The sequence below is a fragment of the Danio rerio genome, chromosome 7 (genome assembly GCF_052040795.2).
Source record: "Danio rerio strain M-AB ecotype USA chromosome 7, GRCz13ab, whole genome shotgun sequence".
Classification (NCBI taxonomy): domain Eukaryota; kingdom Metazoa; phylum Chordata; class Actinopteri; order Cypriniformes; family Danionidae; genus Danio; species Danio rerio.
Window position 1 is genome coordinate 13,804,496 of NC_141027.1, and position 21,057 is coordinate 13,825,552.

At 35.0% G+C, this 21,057-nt stretch overlaps 3 protein-coding genes across 11 annotated transcripts in view; 2 read left to right on the forward strand and 1 right to left on the reverse strand.

The window, feature by feature from the left end:
* Window positions 1–100: 100 nt before the first annotated feature.
* On the forward strand, window positions 101–12,943 carry LOC147843059 (uncharacterized). 5 transcript variants are annotated; one of them, XM_087260613.1, is made up of 6 exons: window positions 543–1,510; window positions 4,032–4,166; window positions 5,827–5,900; window positions 5,971–6,129; window positions 6,217–6,351; window positions 12,485–12,943. In XM_087260613.1, the coding sequence occupies exon 1, from the start codon at window positions 1,030–1,032 to the stop codon at window positions 1,474–1,476; it is 447 nt and encodes a 148-aa protein (XP_087116739.1). In that variant the 5' UTR covers window positions 543–1,029; the 3' UTR covers window positions 1,477–1,510; window positions 4,032–4,166; window positions 5,827–5,900; window positions 5,971–6,129; window positions 6,217–6,351; window positions 12,485–12,943. The 5 variants fall into 5 exon arrangements, with proteins under 5 accessions (XP_087116737.1, XP_087116736.1, XP_087116740.1 ...); XM_087260610.1 differs by having other exon boundaries at window positions 117–1,510; window positions 5,971–6,351; XM_087260612.1 differs by lacking the exon at window positions 12,485–12,943 and having other exon boundaries at window positions 6,217–6,363.
* On the reverse strand, window positions 8,089–19,823 carry si:cabz01068815.1. Of its 5 annotated transcripts, none has more exons than XM_087259819.1 (7): window positions 19,670–19,823; window positions 19,345–19,436; window positions 15,789–15,847; window positions 12,574–12,939; window positions 11,358–11,480; window positions 11,162–11,252; window positions 8,137–8,693 (listed from the first exon to the last, which is right to left on the reverse strand). In XM_087259819.1, exons 3-7 carry the CDS (start codon window positions 15,826–15,828, stop codon window positions 8,369–8,371), a joined length of 945 nt encoding a protein of 314 aa, XP_087115945.1. In that variant the 5' UTR covers window positions 15,829–15,847; window positions 19,345–19,436; window positions 19,670–19,823; the 3' UTR covers window positions 8,137–8,368.
* Window positions 13,985–21,057, forward strand: part of abhd2a (abhydrolase domain containing 2, acylglycerol lipase a) — a 52,346-nt gene continuing 45,273 nt past the window's right edge. The window contains exon 1 of the mRNA XM_087259009.1: window positions 13,985–14,039. The gene's annotated coding sequence lies outside the window, so the exon portion shown is untranslated. The remainder of the gene's footprint in view (window positions 14,040–21,057) is intronic.

The following is a 21,057-nucleotide window of genomic DNA, read 5'->3' on the forward strand; positions in this document are numbered from 1 at the left end:
TGGGGTTTTCCTATAAAAAAATCAACTGATCGTGTTAAAATCAGAGATTTGACTCATTTTAGATTTTGTACATTTCTCTTGTAATTAGTTATTATTTTTTGTTTTATTTTGTAAATTATTGGTGACATTTCCTAAACATAGAAATAATGTTTAAACATTTCTCTCTCTTTTTTGACTAAAATACCTAAATAATATCAAGTTTATAGACATGCTCATTTTACTCAACACAGTACTAATGTTTTAGCTTTAGAGGAGTTTTCAGTCACAGCGAGTTTTTCCGGCAGCTGCCATTTTATGAAGAAATGCTCTAAACGACAATATTTTTACTTGAAATGTTGAAGAGATGTTATCAGACGTCATAGAATAAAATACATATTAGCATTTTACTTAAACCCATAAATTCAGAGAAACTGAGTCCTCTGTGTCCTATTTTTTCTGCCACAACTGTGTTTAAAAGGGATTATTATTATGAAGTAGTGTCATTCCTTGTCTGTGTTTGTTTGTCTATTCTATGACTTTATTTATTTTTATTATTATATTATTGGTTTGATTAGTATTTGTGCTCTGTTTTGTAAATGTAGATGAAAATGGTCTATTGGAGTTATACTGCAATAAATTAAAACACGTGACCAGAGTTCTGACGTGGAAACGTATGACGCGATTTTCAAGTTCAAAGCTGAAAATATCTTAATAAAGAAAAACTTGGACAATATTTATTTATCTGGGTATATGGGCCCTCTATAATTATACCTAATATTTATGAAGAGATTTTCTGTGTTCAATAACATTAAAAAAAAAAAAACTGTAGTGTACAAACATACAGCTCCTGCTGCTCTAATTGACTTAACGCTGAAATTGTGTACATTTAAATGACCCTCGTCATTCTGTCACCACGGCAACACGAGTTGGTTTACAAATCCACGCAACTGTCTATAGAGTGATCAATTCTGATCATCCAGCTGCACAACTCTGAACAAATCTCCACTCGGCTGAGTTTCATCAGTTTGGAAAGTTGTTCTGAAGTTGTTCATGATGGCGCTGCGACGCTCACAAAGGACCAAGACTCTCCCCGGACACCTCAGGGACTTCTTGCTGGAGCGACACCTGAAGAACGCGGCTGTCCTTCCTGCCCTTCGTCCCGCAGCCCCAGTCTCCCCAGTGGGTGAGTGTCTGCAGGAAGAGCCCATCTCCATCCACGGCCGGAGTGTGCAGGAATACCAGGACATCTACCGCGGTGTGATGGACTCCACATTGAAGAAGCGTACTGGACGATACACCCCTCACCAAGGGTTAGAGGTAAAGCAGCGGCTGTGGGAGAAGCTGGGCCGGCCTGCACTGCTGGAGACCGAGCAGCCTGATGGGCGTGTGCTCATCACGGAGATCAGGTCCGAGTCCAGCGCCCCCCCTCAGATCAAGGTGGACATCAGCAAGGAGCCGCTGCCCAAGGAGCCCCGGAGGAAGAGGCCCAGGCACTGAGCCATCCAAGTGCCAGATGGAGGATCGTGGGCACGTATGTACATACTGTATATATTGTATATAGTTATAGAATAAGTTTTCAATTAATCAAATTCAACTTTTCATTCAAGTTTATCACATTGCTGGATGTTTTGGTGATCGTCCGTGCTGCTTGGGTTCTTTTGGATGTTGACATGCGGTTAGCAAGGTTTTCTAGGCGTTTGCTTGCGTGTTGCTGGTCTCCTCTGAGTGGTTTTTGGCACATTAGTGGTTGTTGTTAGGGTTGTTAGTGTTGGCTGTTGGGTTAGGGTAGGTTAGGGTCCCTCACATGGTTTGCAGCTTGACGTGCTGTGAGGGCTTGTGTGCATCAGTGATGCTGAGAGCTACGCCACTGGTACTTCACAGCTACCGGTAGGGTCACCCATAGTGGACAGGTCTCAGCTGAGATGCCCGACCAAGACAAACCACCTGATTCTGGACAGCAGAAGATTGGCCTGATGCTCCAGACAGAAGATGCTGCCTGTCAACACACACCACACACACACACACACACAAACACCACACACAAACCACACCACACACACACTCACCACACACACACACACACACCACACACACACACACACACACACACACACCCTCCCCCCTCACACACACACCACACACAAACATACACCACACTACCGCACACCACCCCCCTCCCACTACACAAACACACAAACACCCCCCCCCCCACACACACACACACACACCACATTACACCACACCACACACACACACACACACACAAAATAAAACAAAAAAATAGAATAAATCTCGCAGATGGTAAGAATTAAATATTTATTGGCAAAATATGTACTTATTACCTTAATTTGGGAATATTTTTAATTATTTTGTAAAAAAAAACTCTTTTCAGTGTCTTGAAATGGGTGAGTTTTACTAAAACACTTGAATGAAACAAATAGATTAGAATAAATAGATTGTGTTATCAAACACTTAATTCTTACGGCCCCGAAGAAAAATAAAAACAAGTGACCACTTAAAAAGTCATTATTGGTATTCCTGAATTTAATTCATGCAAATTATTGCAAAAATTCAGTTTTAATGTTTAAAGTTGACTCAGAAATTACCACAAATAGAAGATTTAAGTTTATAATTGTGTTAAATGTGAAAAAAAGTAAGCAAGTAAACATTTACAAAAAATAGTCTACAATTCAGAGAAACTGATACAGATTTAAATGACACAAAAGTGTGTAAATGATGACGACATTATTTTGTTTGAACTCTCCCTTTATTTCAAAGAAGATTGATTATTGCACTTTATTGCGTTTTAATATGAAAAGGTGTGATTTTGATTAAAAATGAAAATAATCCTCAAAATAAGAATCTAAATCTTCCAGCAGGTGGTACTAATGTCTAACCAGTGAGACGATTCGCTCAAACAACTGAATCACTCATCAAAGAAGTAAAGCCAGCGCTGTCTGGGCTGTTTAAAACAGGGATTCGTTCAGAAAGTAGACACACAAAAGATCTTTTGAGGCTATTGAGGTAGTGTTTAATGATATTCTCAGCACTTTTTTCATTGTTAAATTTAAAAAAAAAGTAAATTTGATCTAATTTTCAACGTGTGTTCTCAAACCTTTGAGTAGCCATGAGCATAAGATCTGAGTTCAGAGTTTTCATTAAAGAATTGTTATTGACCCAGAGATTACTAATACTGTATTACTACTACTATTAATGAGGAGCGAGGCCAGACATTTTAAAATAAGTGGACCTTGGTGGAATAGGGTTGGGCCTCAGTGCCTACTCTTATACTCTTAACAGTGTATAATAACTAGTTTCTTATATTTATGATCTCTGATAATTTAGTAATTGCTTTAACGAGTGACATTTTTGAGCATCCAGTCCTCATTTTTAAATAAATAAACTGCAAAAATGTGCAGAGAATCTGAAATCACTCACTTTGCCATGAGGCCAATAGAAAACTGACATTGTTATTCAGCAATAAATATAAGCAATTTATTCTGATTGTGATATGAAGTATATTTTTTCTTTATTAAGCTAGAAACAATAGCAAAAAAATCATTGGCAATTTAATTATTGGCAACCGCTGCAGTAACAGTGATCCACACTGTGGCCATTAGCTAGCTTGAGTTGTTGTTTGTTTAAAGTTGATTTATTATTTCAAAATAGGAATTAAATGCATAAATAGAAACAGATCTTGGCTTGGCATTATTCACCCCTGTAGAAACACTTTGCAGAATAAAATGACTAAATCATTCTCTCCCAGTAGCTGGCGCACACAGATCAGTAATGATGACCGGTGAAGTATCTAAACTTTTGATTAATAAAGGGAAGTAAAAGTAGACTGAATTAAGCCCATTAATGAAAGAAAATAAGTTTAGATGATTAATAACTGCAAATAAGCAGAGGTCTTTATAAGCCCATACTCTAAATAAATTAATAAATAAATAACAAATACTTTCACATTATTTTCCTTAAATAGTAACTAAGTAACACACTGAGCTACCTTTTAAGTGACTTTAGATTGTAACGTATTAATTTTCCCCCAACAGGAAGAAGTTCCTCTGACAGGAAGTGGAGACCAGTACTTTGGGAAGCCCTGCTGCTGCTGAATGTCTAGAGCACCTGCATTCCAGATACTGGATCTCTGCTCACCTGCACTCGACTCAACTCTGATGCAGCACCAGGTGGGTCCTCATTCACTGTCACTCTTTGCTTTTGACAAATAAAAGCTTTTGGTTCCCTTTAGATTAAGCCTCTTTCACACACTACATGGCATTCATTTGTAATATGAAGTCGAAGTTATTAGCCATCTTGTAAATTTGTTTTCTTTTACACATTTTTCTCTTAACAGAAGAAGGAATTTTTCACAGTATTTCCTATAATCTATTTTCTTCTAGGTAAAGTCGTATTTGTTTTATTTTGGCTAGAATAAAAGCGGATTTTATTTAAAACAAACGCTTAAGGTCTATATTATTAGCTCTTTTAAGCCATATGTTTTGATTGTCTACAGACCAAACCACTGTTATACAATGACTTGCCCAATAACCCTAACTTGCCTAATTAATCAAGTTAAGCCTTTAAATTGAATTTTATTTTCAAGGCATGTGCATATAAATTGTAACATACAGTACACTCACCGGCCACTCTATTATTAAGTACACCTTATTAGTACCGTGTTGGACCCGTTTTTGCTTTCAGAACTGCCCTAATTCTTTGTGGCATAGATTCATCAAGGTACTGGAAATATTCCTCAGAGGTTTTGGTCCATATTGTATGATAGCATCACAAAGTTGCTGCAGATTTGTCGGCTGCACATCCATGATGCAAAGCTCTTGTGCCAAGAAAATATCCCCCTCACTATAACACCACTACCACCAGCCAGAACCGTTTATACAAGACAGGACAGATTCATGCTTTGATGTTGTTGACGCCAAATTCTGACCCGACCATCCGAACGTCACAGCAGAAAACAAGACTGATCAGAGCAGGCAACGTTTTTCAAATCTTCTTTTGTCCAGTTTTGGTGAGCGTGTGTGAATTGTAGTCTCAGTTTCCTGTTCTTAGCTGACAGGAGTGGCACCCGGTGTGGTCTTCTGCTGCTGTAGCCCATCTGCCTTAAGGTTCAACGTTCAGAGATGCTCTTCTGCATACCTTGGTTGTAATGAGTGGCTATTTGAGTTACTGTTGCCTTTATATCAGCTGGAACCAGTCTGGCCATTCTCCTCTGACCTCTGGCATCAACAAGGCATTAGCGTCCACAGAACTGCCGCTCACTGGATATTTCCTCTTTTTCAGACCATTCTGTGTAAACCCTAGAGATGGTTGTGTGTGAAAATCTCAATAGGCCAGCAGTTTCTGAAATACTCAGACCAGCTCGTCTGGCACAACAATCATGCCACATTCAAAGTCACTTAAATCACCTTTCTTCCCCATTCTGATGCTCGGTTTGAACTGCAGCTGACCGTATTGACCATGTCTACATGCATTGAAACGCTGCCATGTGATTGGCTGATTAGAAATTTGCGTTAACAAGCAGTTGAACAGGTGTACCTAATAAAGTGGCCGGTGAGTGTACACTATATCTGCTACAACGTATGCCCACAGAATATTTTTTCATCCAGATTTGAAATTTAGTGTCATGAAAGTAATTTTAAACAAAAAGTGGACAATTTACTTGTGTACGGCTTGCATGCTTTCATTATTTTTCATCGACGTCAGTTTGAACTCAAGTTTGTTTCTATATCTCTTGCAGTCACAGGTTTCAGACATGAACTGTGTGAAAAAGGCTCCGAATAAAATGTAGATATCAGTTTAAAATGAATAACAACATGTTTGTCCCTTCAGGCTAATAAAAATTATTAATGCTGCCCCGAAGATCTGCAAGTTTCTCTAAGTTGACCAATGTCTTCATTCTGAAGGTAATGATCCTGCCGTCTTCCAGCATGGTAATGAGATCCAGAAGTAGATTCAGATGTTTTATCATTGCAGATTGTGGAGGAACTTTCTACGAGAAGCTTGAGTTTGATCCAGAATGGCTGGCCATCCTGAAATGGACAGACAATCTTCAGAAACCGTCCCACAGTTTCTGGAACCCTCCGCTGGACAACAGACTACACAGCAGATACAAAACACATGACAATGATCACAGTTGCTCATTTTCTGAAAGCTTTCTGATACCACATATACGTTTCTGTTTCTAAATGTTTTAGCATCCTGTTCCTCTGCTTCTTTCAGGTGGGATTTCAGTCCATTAGACAGACATCTCTGTCCTGGTGAAGGGCAAAGTGAACAGACTAACAGGGAGGAGTTTTGTCAACATCCTTGATGACTTGAAGTTTCAGAAGAACTGCATTTATGGCCATTAAATATGTAAGACATTATAAATGACTTTATGGTCACTTTTGTTCAATTTAAAGTATCCTTGTTAAATAAAACTGTTCATTTTAAAATGTTCTTTGACTAAAAAAAGTAGAAAAGGGGAAAATATACTCACTCCAAGCTGTTCAGTATTGTAATATAATGTTACAAAAACTTTGTTATTTCTTCATAGAGTTGTAGTAATAGATGGGGTTTTCCTATAAAAAAAATCAACTGATCGTGTTAAAATCAGAGATTTGACCCATTTTAGATTTTGTACATTTCTCTTGTAATTAGTTATTATTTTTTGTTTTATTTTGTAAATTATTGGTGACATTTCCTAAACATAGAAATGACGTTTAAACATTTCTCTCTCTTTTTTGACTAAAATAACAAAATAATATCAAGTTTATAGACATGCTCATTTTACTCCACACAGTACTAATGTTTTAGCTTTAGAGGAGTTTTCAGTCACAGCGAGTTTTTCTGACAGCTGCCATTTTCTGAAGAAATGCTCTAAATGACAATATTTTACTTGAAATGTTGAAAAGATGTTATCAGACGTCATAGAATAAAATACATATTAACATTTTACTTAAACCCATAAATTCAGAGAAACTGAGTCCTCTGTGTCCTATTTCTTCTGCCACAACTGTGTTTAAAAGGGATTATAATTATAAAGTAGTGTCATTCCTTGTCTGTGTTTGTTTGTCTATTCTATGACTTTATTTATTTTTATTATTATATTATTGGTTTGATTAGTATTTGTGCTCTGTTTTGTAAATGTAGATCAAAATGGTCTATTGGAGTTATACTGCAATAAATTAAAACACGTGACCAGAGTTCTGACGTGGAAACGTATGACGCGATTTTCAAGTTCAAAGGTGAAAATATCTTAATAAAGAAAAACTTGGACAATATTTATTTATCTGGGTATATGGGCCCTCTATAATTATACCTAATATTTATGAAGAGATTTTCTGTGTTCAATAACATTTAAAAAAAACTGTAGTGTACAAATACAGCTCCTGCTGCTCTAATTCATTTAACGCTGAAATTGTGTACATTCAAATGACCCTAGTCATTAACCAAAGAGTGGGGGGTGAACCAAAGAGTGATTTGATATGCTAAAGTTAGAAATCAAACTGTTATCAGCTTCTAAGCGTAAGGGCTTATTATGCGGTTCTGTCGCCATCTTGTGGATAGAAAGCGTCAACCGTCTTTGATCTACACTATGGCCGTCGACGAGCTCTCAGAAAATGACTTGTGTTAAAATGTTTTAAAATAGGCACTATTTTTGCAAATAAACTGCATAGTTACAATCTAAACAACTAAATTCTCGACTAAAAAGCCTCAAAAGTATATTTTGTTGTTTAACAACAGTAATATTTGTCAAACTAGTGTCTGTTTGTTGCTGGCTGAATGTGGGCGGAGTAATACACAAAGGGTAAAGAGGCTGTACCGGTGCTGATATTACTTAAATATATCTCGGCTATCAACCAATCAGATTCGAGAACCAGACAGAACTGTTTTATTATATATAAACATATAATATATATAAACATATAATATAATATTATATATATATATATATATATATATATATATATATATATATATATATATATATATATATATATATATAAATTAAATCGTTTGACAGCATTGATAAACAATTATCATCCCTTATCAAGATGCATTTTTGTGAAAAGTAAAAAGATTTAACATACTAGGTTTTATTTTCTTTTTATTAAAACAAGACAAAATAGATGGTAGTTATGATGGTTATAAAAAAAATTAAGTAAAAGAAAATGATTTATTGTTTTTTGGGCAGTGTAAATTACCTGATGCTACATATAAAGTATATATTTTGGACTATGAAAACCAAGTGCAATAATCATGTTTAAAACAATGTACATTGAAAAAGCTCCTTTGCTGATTATGAGGGGGAAACTGTTTCGCCCTCAGCTGTATTTTAACTCTAAAATAGTCAAAAATGTGAAACTCGACCACAAACAGTAGGACTAAACTAAAAGGCGATGGTCTCAGACGATGTTATTACGTGTGTTGTGTTTTGAGGGTCTTCATATGCCTCTTCGTTCCCTTTCAGGACGTCCTCTTCAGCTTGGCTCTCATCCGCAGGTTCAGGATAAAGAGTAGACACATTTCCGTCCCTCCAGGTCACCATGATTTCTCCCGGCTTAAGCTCGTCTGAGACTCCACTGTTGTATGTTGTGTTGTGATGTGTTTTCTCTTCGTTGTTCTCAGTGATGATGACCTGCAGCTCTTCTGTTTCAGCTTTCACCTCTTTCACCTTTGTGGATGCTTTATATTTGGCTATTTGCTTCCTGTTCCTGAGTGGGAGACATACGGGAGATTTTTACTGTGTTCAATTTGGAAGAGATCATTCATATGCCTTAATCCCTTTGGAGGGTCAATCTGAAGGGATTATAGAATAGGAATGAGCCCTTCTGAATTGAAAGCCGTGTATTGACACCAAACAATGTTCCTTCTGCTTAAAGGGGAGTGTTTAAGGGGAGTGTCTGCTTAAAGTTTCTAGTGTCCCTGGAGTGTGTATGTGAAGTTTTAGCTCAAAATACCACACAGATAATGTTTTAGAACTCTTTGAAACTGCCCAGTTTAGGCTTTGATCCTAATTGTGCTGTTTTGGTGACTGTCGCTTTAAATTCAAATGAGATTGTGCTCTTAGTCACTAATATCATCTTCAGCCAACCCAAGCTCATTCTGAAAACATAGTCCCATAGACGTTTCTGGAGATCCTGAAATACGTCCTGGGAGGTACATATTTTTGCAGTTTTGTTTTTTTGCGAATCCGCGAGAGGCCGATGTGTGTGCTTTTTCATATCTCAAATGTCTCTTGTGAGTGCCGTTCGCGCCCGCACTGTTCTCGCGTGAACCCACTAGAGGCCGCTGTCTGACTGAATGATTGACTGTGCGACCGGCCAATCGGCTGACCCACCCTCCTTCTTCCCTAAACCCAACCAAATTTATCGATTGACCCGCCCGCCCACTCACTTCTATTAACCCGACCAACAATTTAAAAAAGCCATCCAGAAAAAGAAAAGCCCTCGTCTGACTTTTTTTTAACCACATTTTCATCCGGAAAGTATTCATAGCGCTTCACTTTTTCCACAATTTTTTATGTTACAGCCTTATTCCTAAATGGATTAAATTCATTTATTTCCCTCAAAATGCTACTCACAATACCCTATAATGACAATGTGAACAAAGAGTTTATGAAATTGCTGCAAATTTATAAAAAAAATTAAAAAGCTGAAAAATCACATGTACATCAGTTTTGACAGCCTTTGCAGTGAAGCTCTAAATTGAGCTCAGGTACATTCTGTTTCACTGATCATTCTTGAGATGTTTCAGCAGCTTTATTGGAGTTCACCTGTGGTAAATTCAGTTGATTGGACATGATCTGAAAAGCCATACACCTGTCTATATAAGATCCCAGGGTTGACAGTGCATGTCACAGCATGAATCAAGCATGAAGACAAAAGAATTGTCTGTAAACCTCAGAGACAGGATTGTCTCAAGGCACAAGGCTGGGGAAGGTTACAGAAAAATTTCTGCTGCTCTAAAAGTTCCAATGAGCACAGTTGCCTCTATCATCTGTAAGTGGAAGATGTTTGGAACCACCAGGACCCTGCCTAGAGCTGACCGGCCATCTAAGCTGAGGGATCGGGGGAGAAGGGCCTTAGTCAGGGAAGTGTTCAATAACCATATGGTCACTCTGTCTGAGCTCCAGCGTTCTTCTGTAGAGAGAAGAACAACCATCTGTGCAGCAATCCACCAATAAGACCTGTGTGGTACAAACTGAAGCCATTCCCACACGTAATTTGACATAAGGCATCTAAAAGACTCTCAGACCATAAGAAACAAAATTCTCTGGTCTGATGAGACTAAATTTGAACTCTTTGGAGTGAATGCCAGGCGTTACGTTTGGAGAAAACCAGGCACGCTCATCACCAAGCTAAAACCATCCCTACAGTGAAGCATGGTGGTGACAGCTTCATGCTGTGGGGATGTTTATCTGCAGCAGGAGCTGGAAGACTAGTCAGGATAGAGGGAAATATGAATGCAGCAATGTGCAGAGACATCCTGAATGTAAACCTGCTTCAGAGAGCTCTTAACCTCAGACTGGGGCGACGGTTCATCTTCCAGCAGGACAATGACTCAAGCACACAGCCAAGATATCAATGGAGTGGTTTTACAGCTCAGTGAATGTCCTTGAGTGGCCCAGCCAGAACCCAGACCTAAATCCTATTGAACATCTCTGAAGAGATCTGAAAATGGCTGTAGACTGTTGCTTCCCATCCAGCCTGATAGAGCTTGAGAGGTACTGCAAAGAGGAATGGGCAAAAAATCCCAAAGACAGGTGTGCCAAGCTTGTGGCATCATATTCAAAATTGACTTAAGGCTGTAATTGCTGCCAAAGGTGCATCAACAAAGTATTGAGCAAAGGCTGTGAATGCTGATGCACATGTGATTTTTCAGGTTTTTTATTTTTAATAAATTTGCAACAATTTCAAAAACTCTTTGTTCACATTGTCATTATGGGGGATTGTGTGTAGAATGTTGAGGAAATAAATAGATTTAATCAATTTTGGAATAAGGCTGTAACATAAAAAATGTGGAAAAAGTCAAGCGCTATCAATACTTTCCAGATGCACTGTATAGTGTATATGTGTGTGTGTTTGGTGGGATTTGACTTTTTTTTAATACTATAAACATTTTTGTGATTGTGAACTTCACAAGGTTAGTTTGCTGGTTTGTGTAGGTCACTATTACTAACCTGTTACCCATCATGCCCATAACAATCAGCATAGCACCAATTAGAAGACCCAGAAAAGCAAATGCCAGCATGCCAAACTTCCACGGTGTCGCTGTGGAACAAGAGAGCATTAATGTGATGCACAATTTTATTTTTGATGCTTTTTTAAAAATTATGCAAAAATTTGAAATATTAATATTAATCTGGGTACACTCACGGTCCTCAGTGCGGTAATACCACTGTAAAAACTTAATCTGTGCCTCCGTCATTCTCTGCTCAGGTGACGACGTTTCAGCAAAGTCAAACTCGTCTGTCTCTAAATCACTTTCCCTTCTGGATCCTGTGAGAATAATCAGTAAAATCACATGTACTGCATGCATGCATATCTATCTATCTATCTATCTATCTATCTATCTATCTATCTATCTATCTATCTATCTATCTATCTATCTATCTATCTATCTATCTATCTATCTATCTATCCATCCATCCATCCATCCATCCATCCATCCATCCATCCATCCATCCATCCATCCATCCATCCATCCATCCATCCATCCATCCATCCATCGTTTTCTCATTCTATTCATCCATCCATCCATCCATCCATCCATCCATCCATCCATCCATCCATCGTTTTCTCATTCTATTCATCCATCCATCCATCCATCCATCCATCTGTCCATCCATCCGTCTGTGTATCTATTGTTTTCTCATCCATCCATTCATCCATCCATCCATCTTTCTATCATTCTATTGTGTTATTGTTGTAAAAACAGTGTGAGAGCTTTTTATCTTGATTGTTTGACATTTATCTTCACATAGTAGTATTTATTTTAAATTAAACTATTATTTGCTCTTCTCAATGACTTTTTGTTCATTTTTGATAAATACGGATGTCACAGCAAAAAAGAGTGGTTCCAAAAAAAGTTAAATATGTAAAAAAAGTCTAAGACAAAAATGTAACATGTGCTTCACAAGGGGCTTTAGTCATACGAACTTGATAATTGTTGCTAAAAGGGATACAGCTTCAGCCAGAGGTTAACAAGAATTATTTATATTATTTATTAAATTATCCATTAATTGTATTTTATTAGGGTCTAAGCCTAAACCCAAACATCACATTAATGTAAAATCAATAATTTTACCTAATATTATTCATATTATTTATTTAATCACCCAATAAATGTTATTGGGTAAATTTAATTTATTAACACCTTCTTTATTAATTAATTTGATGGGCTTGAGCCAAACCTATTGGCTGTTTATTTATAAGGGGGAGGAGCTACTATATGTCCCATCCTTCATGTTTCAGTTAACATTACGTCAAACATCGAATGTCAGCAACCCATATGTCAACCAAAACACAACAATGCAGACAACTTAACTATGGAATTTATAAAGAAATGTGTATCTGTTCATCTTCCACTCACTCAGTGTCTTCTGGCAGATGTCAGCTGTGTCCACAGATCTCCACATGTGTTGTCCTGCTCTGCTGAGTGTGATTTTTCTTCTCTCTGTGCTTAACACGAGGCCGTTCTTCAGGCCGATTAGATGATGATTTTTGCACCGCCATTGGATCTGTTCAGCAGACTCACAGCTGACGGTCCGAACGGGGTCGCTGTGGATGGCGGAGAGACACTTCAGAGAGCCTGCGTTCATCAGGAGCTGCTGGTCCGTCCACATCCACTGCTGCAGGACCGAATCCAGGCTGCAGGACTTTAACTGAAGCCCTCCGTCAGATGAATCCTCCAGACACAGACCATCCCTGGAGCTAAACATCATGAAGCTGAGTGTGCCTTCAAATAAAAAAAGCAACTTTTAATACATTATATTGTTGACTTGTATATGATTTATTGCTTGCTTATCTTCCACATCATCTTTCTCGTAACTTGTGCACATCTTAAAGCAAATCCTTAAACTACACCTGAAACATTTCATCGGTTGTTGTCTTCAGTCCCTAAACGCATTTGAAAGTGTTGTGATAGGGAATGGCAACATTACAAAGTGGTAAATGCTTTACTGTATCAACTTGTTTTGAAATGTGTTGCAGGAACTAAAATCGGACCATATGTTTATCTAGAAAAATAAAACCATGAGAAACACATTAAATAATGTCTGTTGAATTGTCTGCAATGAAATACAAGTCAAAGTTAATTAATTTAGGAATCACTAATATCTTATTTTATTTGCATTTTCCATACTGTCCCAACTTTTTCTGATTTGGGGTTGTAGTAAAGTAAATTTATCATGTAAATTAATTATAGTATTTACTTTAAATTAGTGCTTTTATGTTGGTATGTAGCCTACAACTGTCTGCAGTTTTCTGTATTATATTTTGCATATATGTAAGTTGAAATGCATAAGAAAATACAAATGTTGTCATTTAACCTATAAGTATGTTTATTAAGGATTCCCATTCCTTCTCAACAATGGCCATTTTTAATAAATATTTAATTGATTGTGATTGAAAATCACAGTTATCCCTCCAAATGTTGCTTTCTGAACTCATGTGTTGTCTAAAACATGAATATAAACGTGTATGAAACGGTTTTCAAAGTTACAGGCTTTTGCAGAAAATCGTTACTGCGTTTCGATTTCGATTTTACTGTTTCCAATGCATATATAATTTAATTATACTTTTTATTTCTCCTTGTTTTAACCTGGGTGGCAGGCTTCCCTAAACATGCAAGCGAGCACAGAAGGCCTATGCATATATCCTAGCAATAATTTAATCCTGGATATATTATGCTGAGGTTAGCTTTGGTTTAACCTGCTTATTTACATATTTGCGGTGTCGGACTCACTGATTGGATGAAAGTGGCACGCGACTCGTTTGACTCCGGTTGAGCTTCTGCTAATCAGACGTTTTCCGAATGGACTTTTCGGACTGTAAAAGGTAGAAATTTCTGAACTCTGCTTCAATACAAATGACTTTTTTTTCTCAAGAGACGCTATAAATATATATTTATTTACAACGAGCGATGTCGTGACTGTCACATGTATATGAGGGTCTTGACTGACTGTCGGTGCTTAGCATTTTAGCGCGTCAAAAGTTTGGTACTTGATAGTATTTTACCCGGGGTAAGCGAGGTTTACAATGACAATATCTAGTGTGAAAACCACTTTTGAGACATAAAAACAAATCATATACAGTAGTACTGATGTAGTTGAAGGCAAAGGTATTATTTTCATTATTTTTTTCCCAAATAATTTCAAAGTGCTGTTTACCAGAGTAAGGACATTTTACACAGTATTTCCTGTTATATTTCTTTCTGCTAGAGATGGTCTTATTTATTTTAGTTTGATTGGAGTAAAAGCATTTTTAATTGTTAAATATCTATTTTTAATTAATAAATATTAGCCCATTTTTATATAATTTATACAACTAAACATAAATAACTGAAAATGATTAAGAAACACCAACAAGAATCAGTCCAAGGCACTCGAATAAAGTCAAAAAATTAAAAAGCCTGTTACCTTGATGAAGGCAGACTTCTACCGAAACGCGTAGGTTTTTAAAGATTTAACCATGTGAATAAAGGCTTTTTAATTTTTTCACTCTATTCGAGTGCCTTGGACTGATTCTTGTTGCTGTTTTGATGAATCCCTTACCCAATGAGCCTCGACCATACATTTAAGCTTACCCCAGAGCGCTTTTTGTTTGTTTTTTCTGGACTATGATTAAGAAACACTTTTTTTTTTTTTTTTTTTTTAGTTGGCTACAGAATAAATGACTGTTGTGAAATGACTTGCCTAATTTACCCAACTTGTCTAGGTAACTTAAACCTACTCATGTCTTTAAATTGCACTTTAAACTAAATACAAGGGTCTTTCAACATAACTATTAAATAGTATGGACTGTTATAAAGACAAAATACATTTGCTATTATGGTTAAAACAATATTTAAGAAAAAATATCTTTGTTAAACAGCACTTGGGAAAAGTTTATTAAGGGACCGGAAAAATATCAATCTGTAAACATGTTTTGTACTTTAAATGAGGAAGTACATAGGCCTACTCTGTAGAAATTCTGTAAATTAGACTGCACAACCCAAAAGAAACAATGATAATCAAAAGGATACATGTTGGCTCACTATTAAAAAAAGATTGGTTTTATTTTAATTTAAAATTTTCACATTTATGTGGAAAAAAGTGTTATGGATGTGAGAGATGTGAAATTTCCACTTGTGTGTCTTTGCTAAATTAAATATAATAGTTTGAAAACATTGACAGATGCATTTTTGAGTATTTCTAAAGTACTGTAAAATACTTGCTTACCCAAAAAGAAACGGTTTCTGCTCATATATAATTTTTTTTAACTCCAAAATTGGTTGGCCATTGGCCATTTTAAAGAAAGAGCTAGTAATGCACTGAATGGAATAGTTAAAGTAAAAAAAAAAACTTAACTGATTTTGCATTGCTAAGAATTAACAATTTCAGAAAGAGGGTGAATCTCACAAAACATGTCCCCTCTATTTTGATATCGGTGTGAAATGTGACGTGAAGCTGTATTTCCCAATTTCACTGTAGTACAAAATCATTGGCACCAACTGTACAGTACAAAATAACTTATTAATAAAGCCTAAAATGTTTTTGACAAGATTTGCAAGATTCATGAATTCATGAGATTAGGAGTATACTGTACCAGGCCACATAAGACATAATGCAATCCAGAACAGCAGCATCGCTCCTGTAATACTGAGTCTGAAAGACATAATGCAGATGTCCAAAACTCGTGTTAATAACAAATAACATTACTAAAAAAAAAACAGCATATCAGGTTATCGTTGCGTTTTCATTTCTAAAGCGTCCTCCCTTAAACACTGTACACAACATGCAATGCTTGTACACGTCAGCTCGAATAAGGATATCATTGTGCAATGCCTGAAACTTTTCTAATAAGAGATAGAGATGTCATGCTCGACAAAAACCAGATGTCGAACCTCACCTCAGTGTTCATTTTTTTATGTAAGAAAATAAAATCACAATTTTGCCACATCATTTAAAATATCCCCTTACAAAACAGACATGTGGTTAAGTTGCTTTTTAAAACTAAAAACTAAAGATGTGTACTTATAGATTGCTTTTAATTAATAAAATGCTTTTTAACACTGCCTTACACATTTTACTTGCACGTCACACTTGCTGTATAAAAAACAACAACAGCAAAACCTTTAATATATGCATCGAAGTGTATTTTATTGAACTAAAATGTATTTTAACTAATACAGCGATAAGGAAACCTTTATTGTAGTTGCATTTAAGTTTAGATGGTTTCATACACACACGTGTACTTAAAAGTATGCTTAAATCCTGTAAAAATAGGCTAAATTAGTCCCAAGTACCATTAGTACAATGATATTAGTATCAGTTTCTATATACTTAAAATTAGATATACACTTTAACTGAATAAAAACACTTGAAATATGCAGTTTTTTGTAAATGTTTTAAAGTTGCTATTGTTAATTTTACATTTAAATATTTGTTTAATTTATTTTAATTGCTTTTAACCAAGAAAGTACATTGAATTAAACATGACATAATATGTAAAAGAATATAAAAGGCTTATTATATTACATATAATATGTGAAAGAAATACAATTATTGTTTTGTAAGGGTGTTAAAGTTGCCATCATCAATTTTACATTATCAATATTACATTTCTGTCAACTTGTTACTGAAAACAATTATTTTATTTATTTATTTTAATTGCTTTTGCCTCCACAAATAATCAAGAAAGTATACTGAATTAAATATGACATCTAATATGTAAAAGAATATATAATGCTTATTATGTTACATGTAATATGTGAAAGAAATATACTTCTTTTTTTAAGTGTTAAAGTTGCTATTGTTAATTTTACATCATCAAGATTATATTTCTGTGAACTTGTTACTGAAAAAAATGTATTTATTTTAATTATTTTTAATAGATTTTGCCCTCCACAAATGACCAAGAAAGTGCATTGAATTAAATGTGTCATATAATATTTAAAACAATATATAATGCTTTTTTTATCACATATAATTTGTGAATGAAATATACTTATTCTTTTGTAAGGGTGTTAAAGTTGTTCATTCTAATTTAATATTGTCTATATTAGATTTCTGTCAACTTGTTACTGAAAAAAAAGTTATTTTATTTATTTTATCTACTTTTGCCTCCACAAATGACCAAGAAAGTGCATTGAATTAAATGTGACATATAATATGTAAAACAATATATAATGCTTATTATATTACATATAATTTGTGAAAGAAATATACTTATTTTTTGTAAGGGTGTTAAAGGTTCTAATATCAAGTTTACATTATCAATATTAGATTTCTGTTAGCTTGTTACTGAAAAGAAAAAGTTGTTTATTTTAATTATTTGAATTGCTTTTGCCTCCCGAAAGTAATCAGAAAGTACATTGAATTAAGTGTGACATATAATATATAAAACAATATATAATGCTGATTATATTACATATAATATGTGAAAGAAATATAATTATTTTTTTGGAAATGTGTTAAAGTTGCTTTCGTCAATTTTACATTATCAGTATTAACTTTCTGTCAACTTTCATTCATTCATTTTCTTGTCGGCTTAGTCCTTTTATTGATCTGGGGTTGCCACAGCGGAATGAACCGCCAATTTATCCAGCATTTGTTTTACACAGCGGATGCCCTTCTAGCTGCAACCCATCACTGGCAATTTTAATTTTTTTAATTGCTTTTGTCTTGCACAAATTACCAAGAAAGTGCATTGAATTACATGTGACAATGTAAAACAACATAAAAGGCTTATTATATTACATCTAATATGTGAAAGAAATATATATTTTTTTTATAGAAATATATTTTTGTAAGGGTGTTAAAGTTGCTATCATCAATTTTACATTAACAATATTTCTGTGAACTTGTTACTGGAAAAAAATTATTTAATTAATTTATTTTAATTGCTTTTGCCTCCACAAATAACCAAGAAAATACATTGAATTAAATGTGTCATATAATATGCAAAACAATAAATAATGCTTACTGTATTACATATAATATGTGAAAGAAATATACTTATTTTTTTGTAAGGGTGTTAAAGGTTCTAATATCAAGTTTACATTATCAATATTATATTTCTGTTAGCTTGTTACTGAAAAGAAAAAGTTGTTTATTTTAGTTATTTTAATTGCTTTTGCCTCCCACAAATAACCAATACAGTACATTTAATTAAATGTGACATATAATATGTAAAACAATTTATAATGCTTATTTTATTACATATAATTTGTGAATGAAATAAACTTTTTTTTTGTAAAGGTGTTAAAGTTGTTAATGCAAATTTCTGTAAACCTGTTACTAAAAAAAAGTTATTTTATTTATTTTAATTACTTTAGCCTTCCACAAATGACCAAGAAAGTACATGGAAATAAATGTGACATATAATATATAAAATAATATAAAAGGCTTATTTTAATAACTTATTATATTTGATAGAAATATACTTATTTTTTGTAAAGATGTTAAAGTTGCTATCGTTAATTTTACATGATCAATACTAGATTTCTGTCAACTTGTTGGTGAAAAAAAGTTATTTATTTTAATTATTTTATTTGCTTTTGCCTTCCTCAAATGACCAAGAAAGTTCATTAAATTAAATTACATATAATATGTAAAACAATATATAATGCTTATTATATTATGGATAACATGTGAAAGAAATATATATATATATATATTATTTGTATATATATATTATTTGTATATATATATATATTATTTGTAAGGCTGTTAAAGTTTTGTCATTTGTACGTTATCAATATTAGATTTTTTGTGAATTTGTTACTTTAAAAAAAATCTTTTGGATTTAATAAAAAAAAATAAAAAAAAGATTCTGACTTCCACAAATAACCAGGAAAGCACATTAAATTAAATGTGACATAAATAATATGTGAAAGAAATAAATTTTTAAATGTACCATTTTTTCCCAATAGAAGTGTCTCTGTAACAGAAATGACGAGAAATGATAGCAATCCTTATCAGTAACTCTTATCAAGACAGGAATAAACCCAACGGTGCAGTCCGATCACGCAGCTTCTGTATCATTTTCACTGATGCTTATTAATAAAAAATCAATTCAACTCACCTGCAGAAGAGCAGAGTTTCAGACATACACACTGAACAGAAAACAGAAAGAATGACTGCACATGGCAACACTTTACCACGGCAGAGAGTTTCCAAAGTTCAACTGGGAGGAGATACACACTCGTGCTATTCCTTTCTGTTTTATAATGCAGTTGGATTTCTTCATGAACTAGAAGAGAAGATTAATAGAAAATTAGTAACTTATATTTTTTATATAATTATATGTGATGTTAATATATATATATATATATATATATATATATATATATATATATATATATATATATATATATATATATATATATATATATATATATATATAGTTTTAGCTCATTAAATAAATCTTGAGATAATAATAGTGCATGTTTGTTTACATGCAGGAAATACTGTAATCTAGGCAACCTTGAGATAGAAAGAGGCAGTTAATGAATTAGCCTTTGCTAGATGGTGTTTAATATGCTCACTTGTATGTTCTGTAAGGCTGTGCACCACTTTATATTTATTTTTTGCTCAGTGTTTGTACAGCCTCGCTCCAGCCTTGCCATGTTAGTACAGCAGAGAACAGATGAGGAGCATGCAGTGTTTGACTCTTCGGTCAACTACCTGTCACATGTATGTGTGTGTGTTTGTTTGCGCAGTCAGAGAGGTGGCTTTTATTTCTTTATCACAAGTTCTTGGAGGCGCTCGGGGTGAATAAACTAGGTGTCACTTTCATTGTTGCAGAAGTAAAGAGATAAAACTCATGAGTAACTGGAGTAACGCAATGCAGAGAGTAATTTTTCTTCTGTAAGACATTTATCATTTATTTCAATCCTTCACTCTAAAAAAAGAAAATACAGTGCATCAGGAAAGTGTTCATAGCGCTTCACTTTTTCCACATTTTTTTATGTTAGAGCCTTATTCCAATATGGATTAACTTCATTTATTTTCTCAACATTCTACACACAATCCCCCATAATTACAATGTGAATAAAGGGTTTTTGAAATAGTTGCAAATTTATTAAAAAATAAAAAAGCTGAAAAATCACATGTACATCAGTTTTGACAGCCTTTACAGTGAAGCTCTAAATTGAGCTCAGGCACATTCTGTTTCACTGACCATTCTTGAGATGTTTCAGCAGCTTGATTGGAGTTCACCTGTGGTAAATTCAGCTGATTGGACATGATTTGAAAAGCCACACACCTGTCTATATAAGGTCCCAGGGTTGACAGTGCATGTCAAAGCATGAATCAAGCATGAAGACAAAGGAATTGTCTGTAGACCTCAGAGACAGGATTGTCTTGAAGGTCAAGGCTCGGGAAGGTTACAGAAAAATTTCTGCTGCTCTGAAAGTTCCAATGAGCACAGTGGCCTCCATCATCTGTAAGTGGAAGATGTTTGGAACCACCAGGACTCTTCCTAGAGCTGACCGGCCATCTAAGGCCGTACTCACACTAGGTACAGTTGCCTCGGACCGGGCCAAAGCACGATTGTCCCCCCTCCCGTCTCCCCCGACGGCCCACGCTCACACCACAAACGGGCTTCGGCACGCTTACGTCATCGCTGCTGGGCTGTTCAGTGAGAAGCGTTCTCTCACTTAGCAGCACAGTGGAGATTTTTTCTAGTTATATTGTTTCATTCGTTTGATATGCCGTCAAATATTTCGCCAAACAGTCCTTAGGGATGCGGGGTCACGCAGTCAGATATTTCGCCGAACAGATCCGCCACTTTTGACGCTCATAAACAATCATAAAGCTCATGTGCTGCAGAAATTAGGAGGTCTGCTGAAGGCGCGCAGCTGTCGTGAAGT

Bases quoted from the DNA above. Each gene is read 5' to 3' on its own strand.
- si:cabz01068815.1 (XM_087259817.1), bottom strand. From the start codon at position 19,294: ATGTCTGAAACTCTGCTCTTCTGCAG. The intron at 12,940-15,788 runs GTACAGTATACT...TTTTATTTGAAG, and splicing joins ATTATGTCTTATGTGGCCTG to GCACACTCAGCTTCATGATG. The intron at 11,253-11,357 runs GTGAGTGTACCC...CTTGTTCCACAG, and splicing joins GTATTACCGCACTGAGGACC to CGACACCGTGGAAGTTTGGC.
- LOC147843059 (XM_087260611.1), top strand. From the start codon at position 1,030: ATGATGGCGCTGCGACGCTCACAAAGGACCAAGACTCTCCCCGGACAC.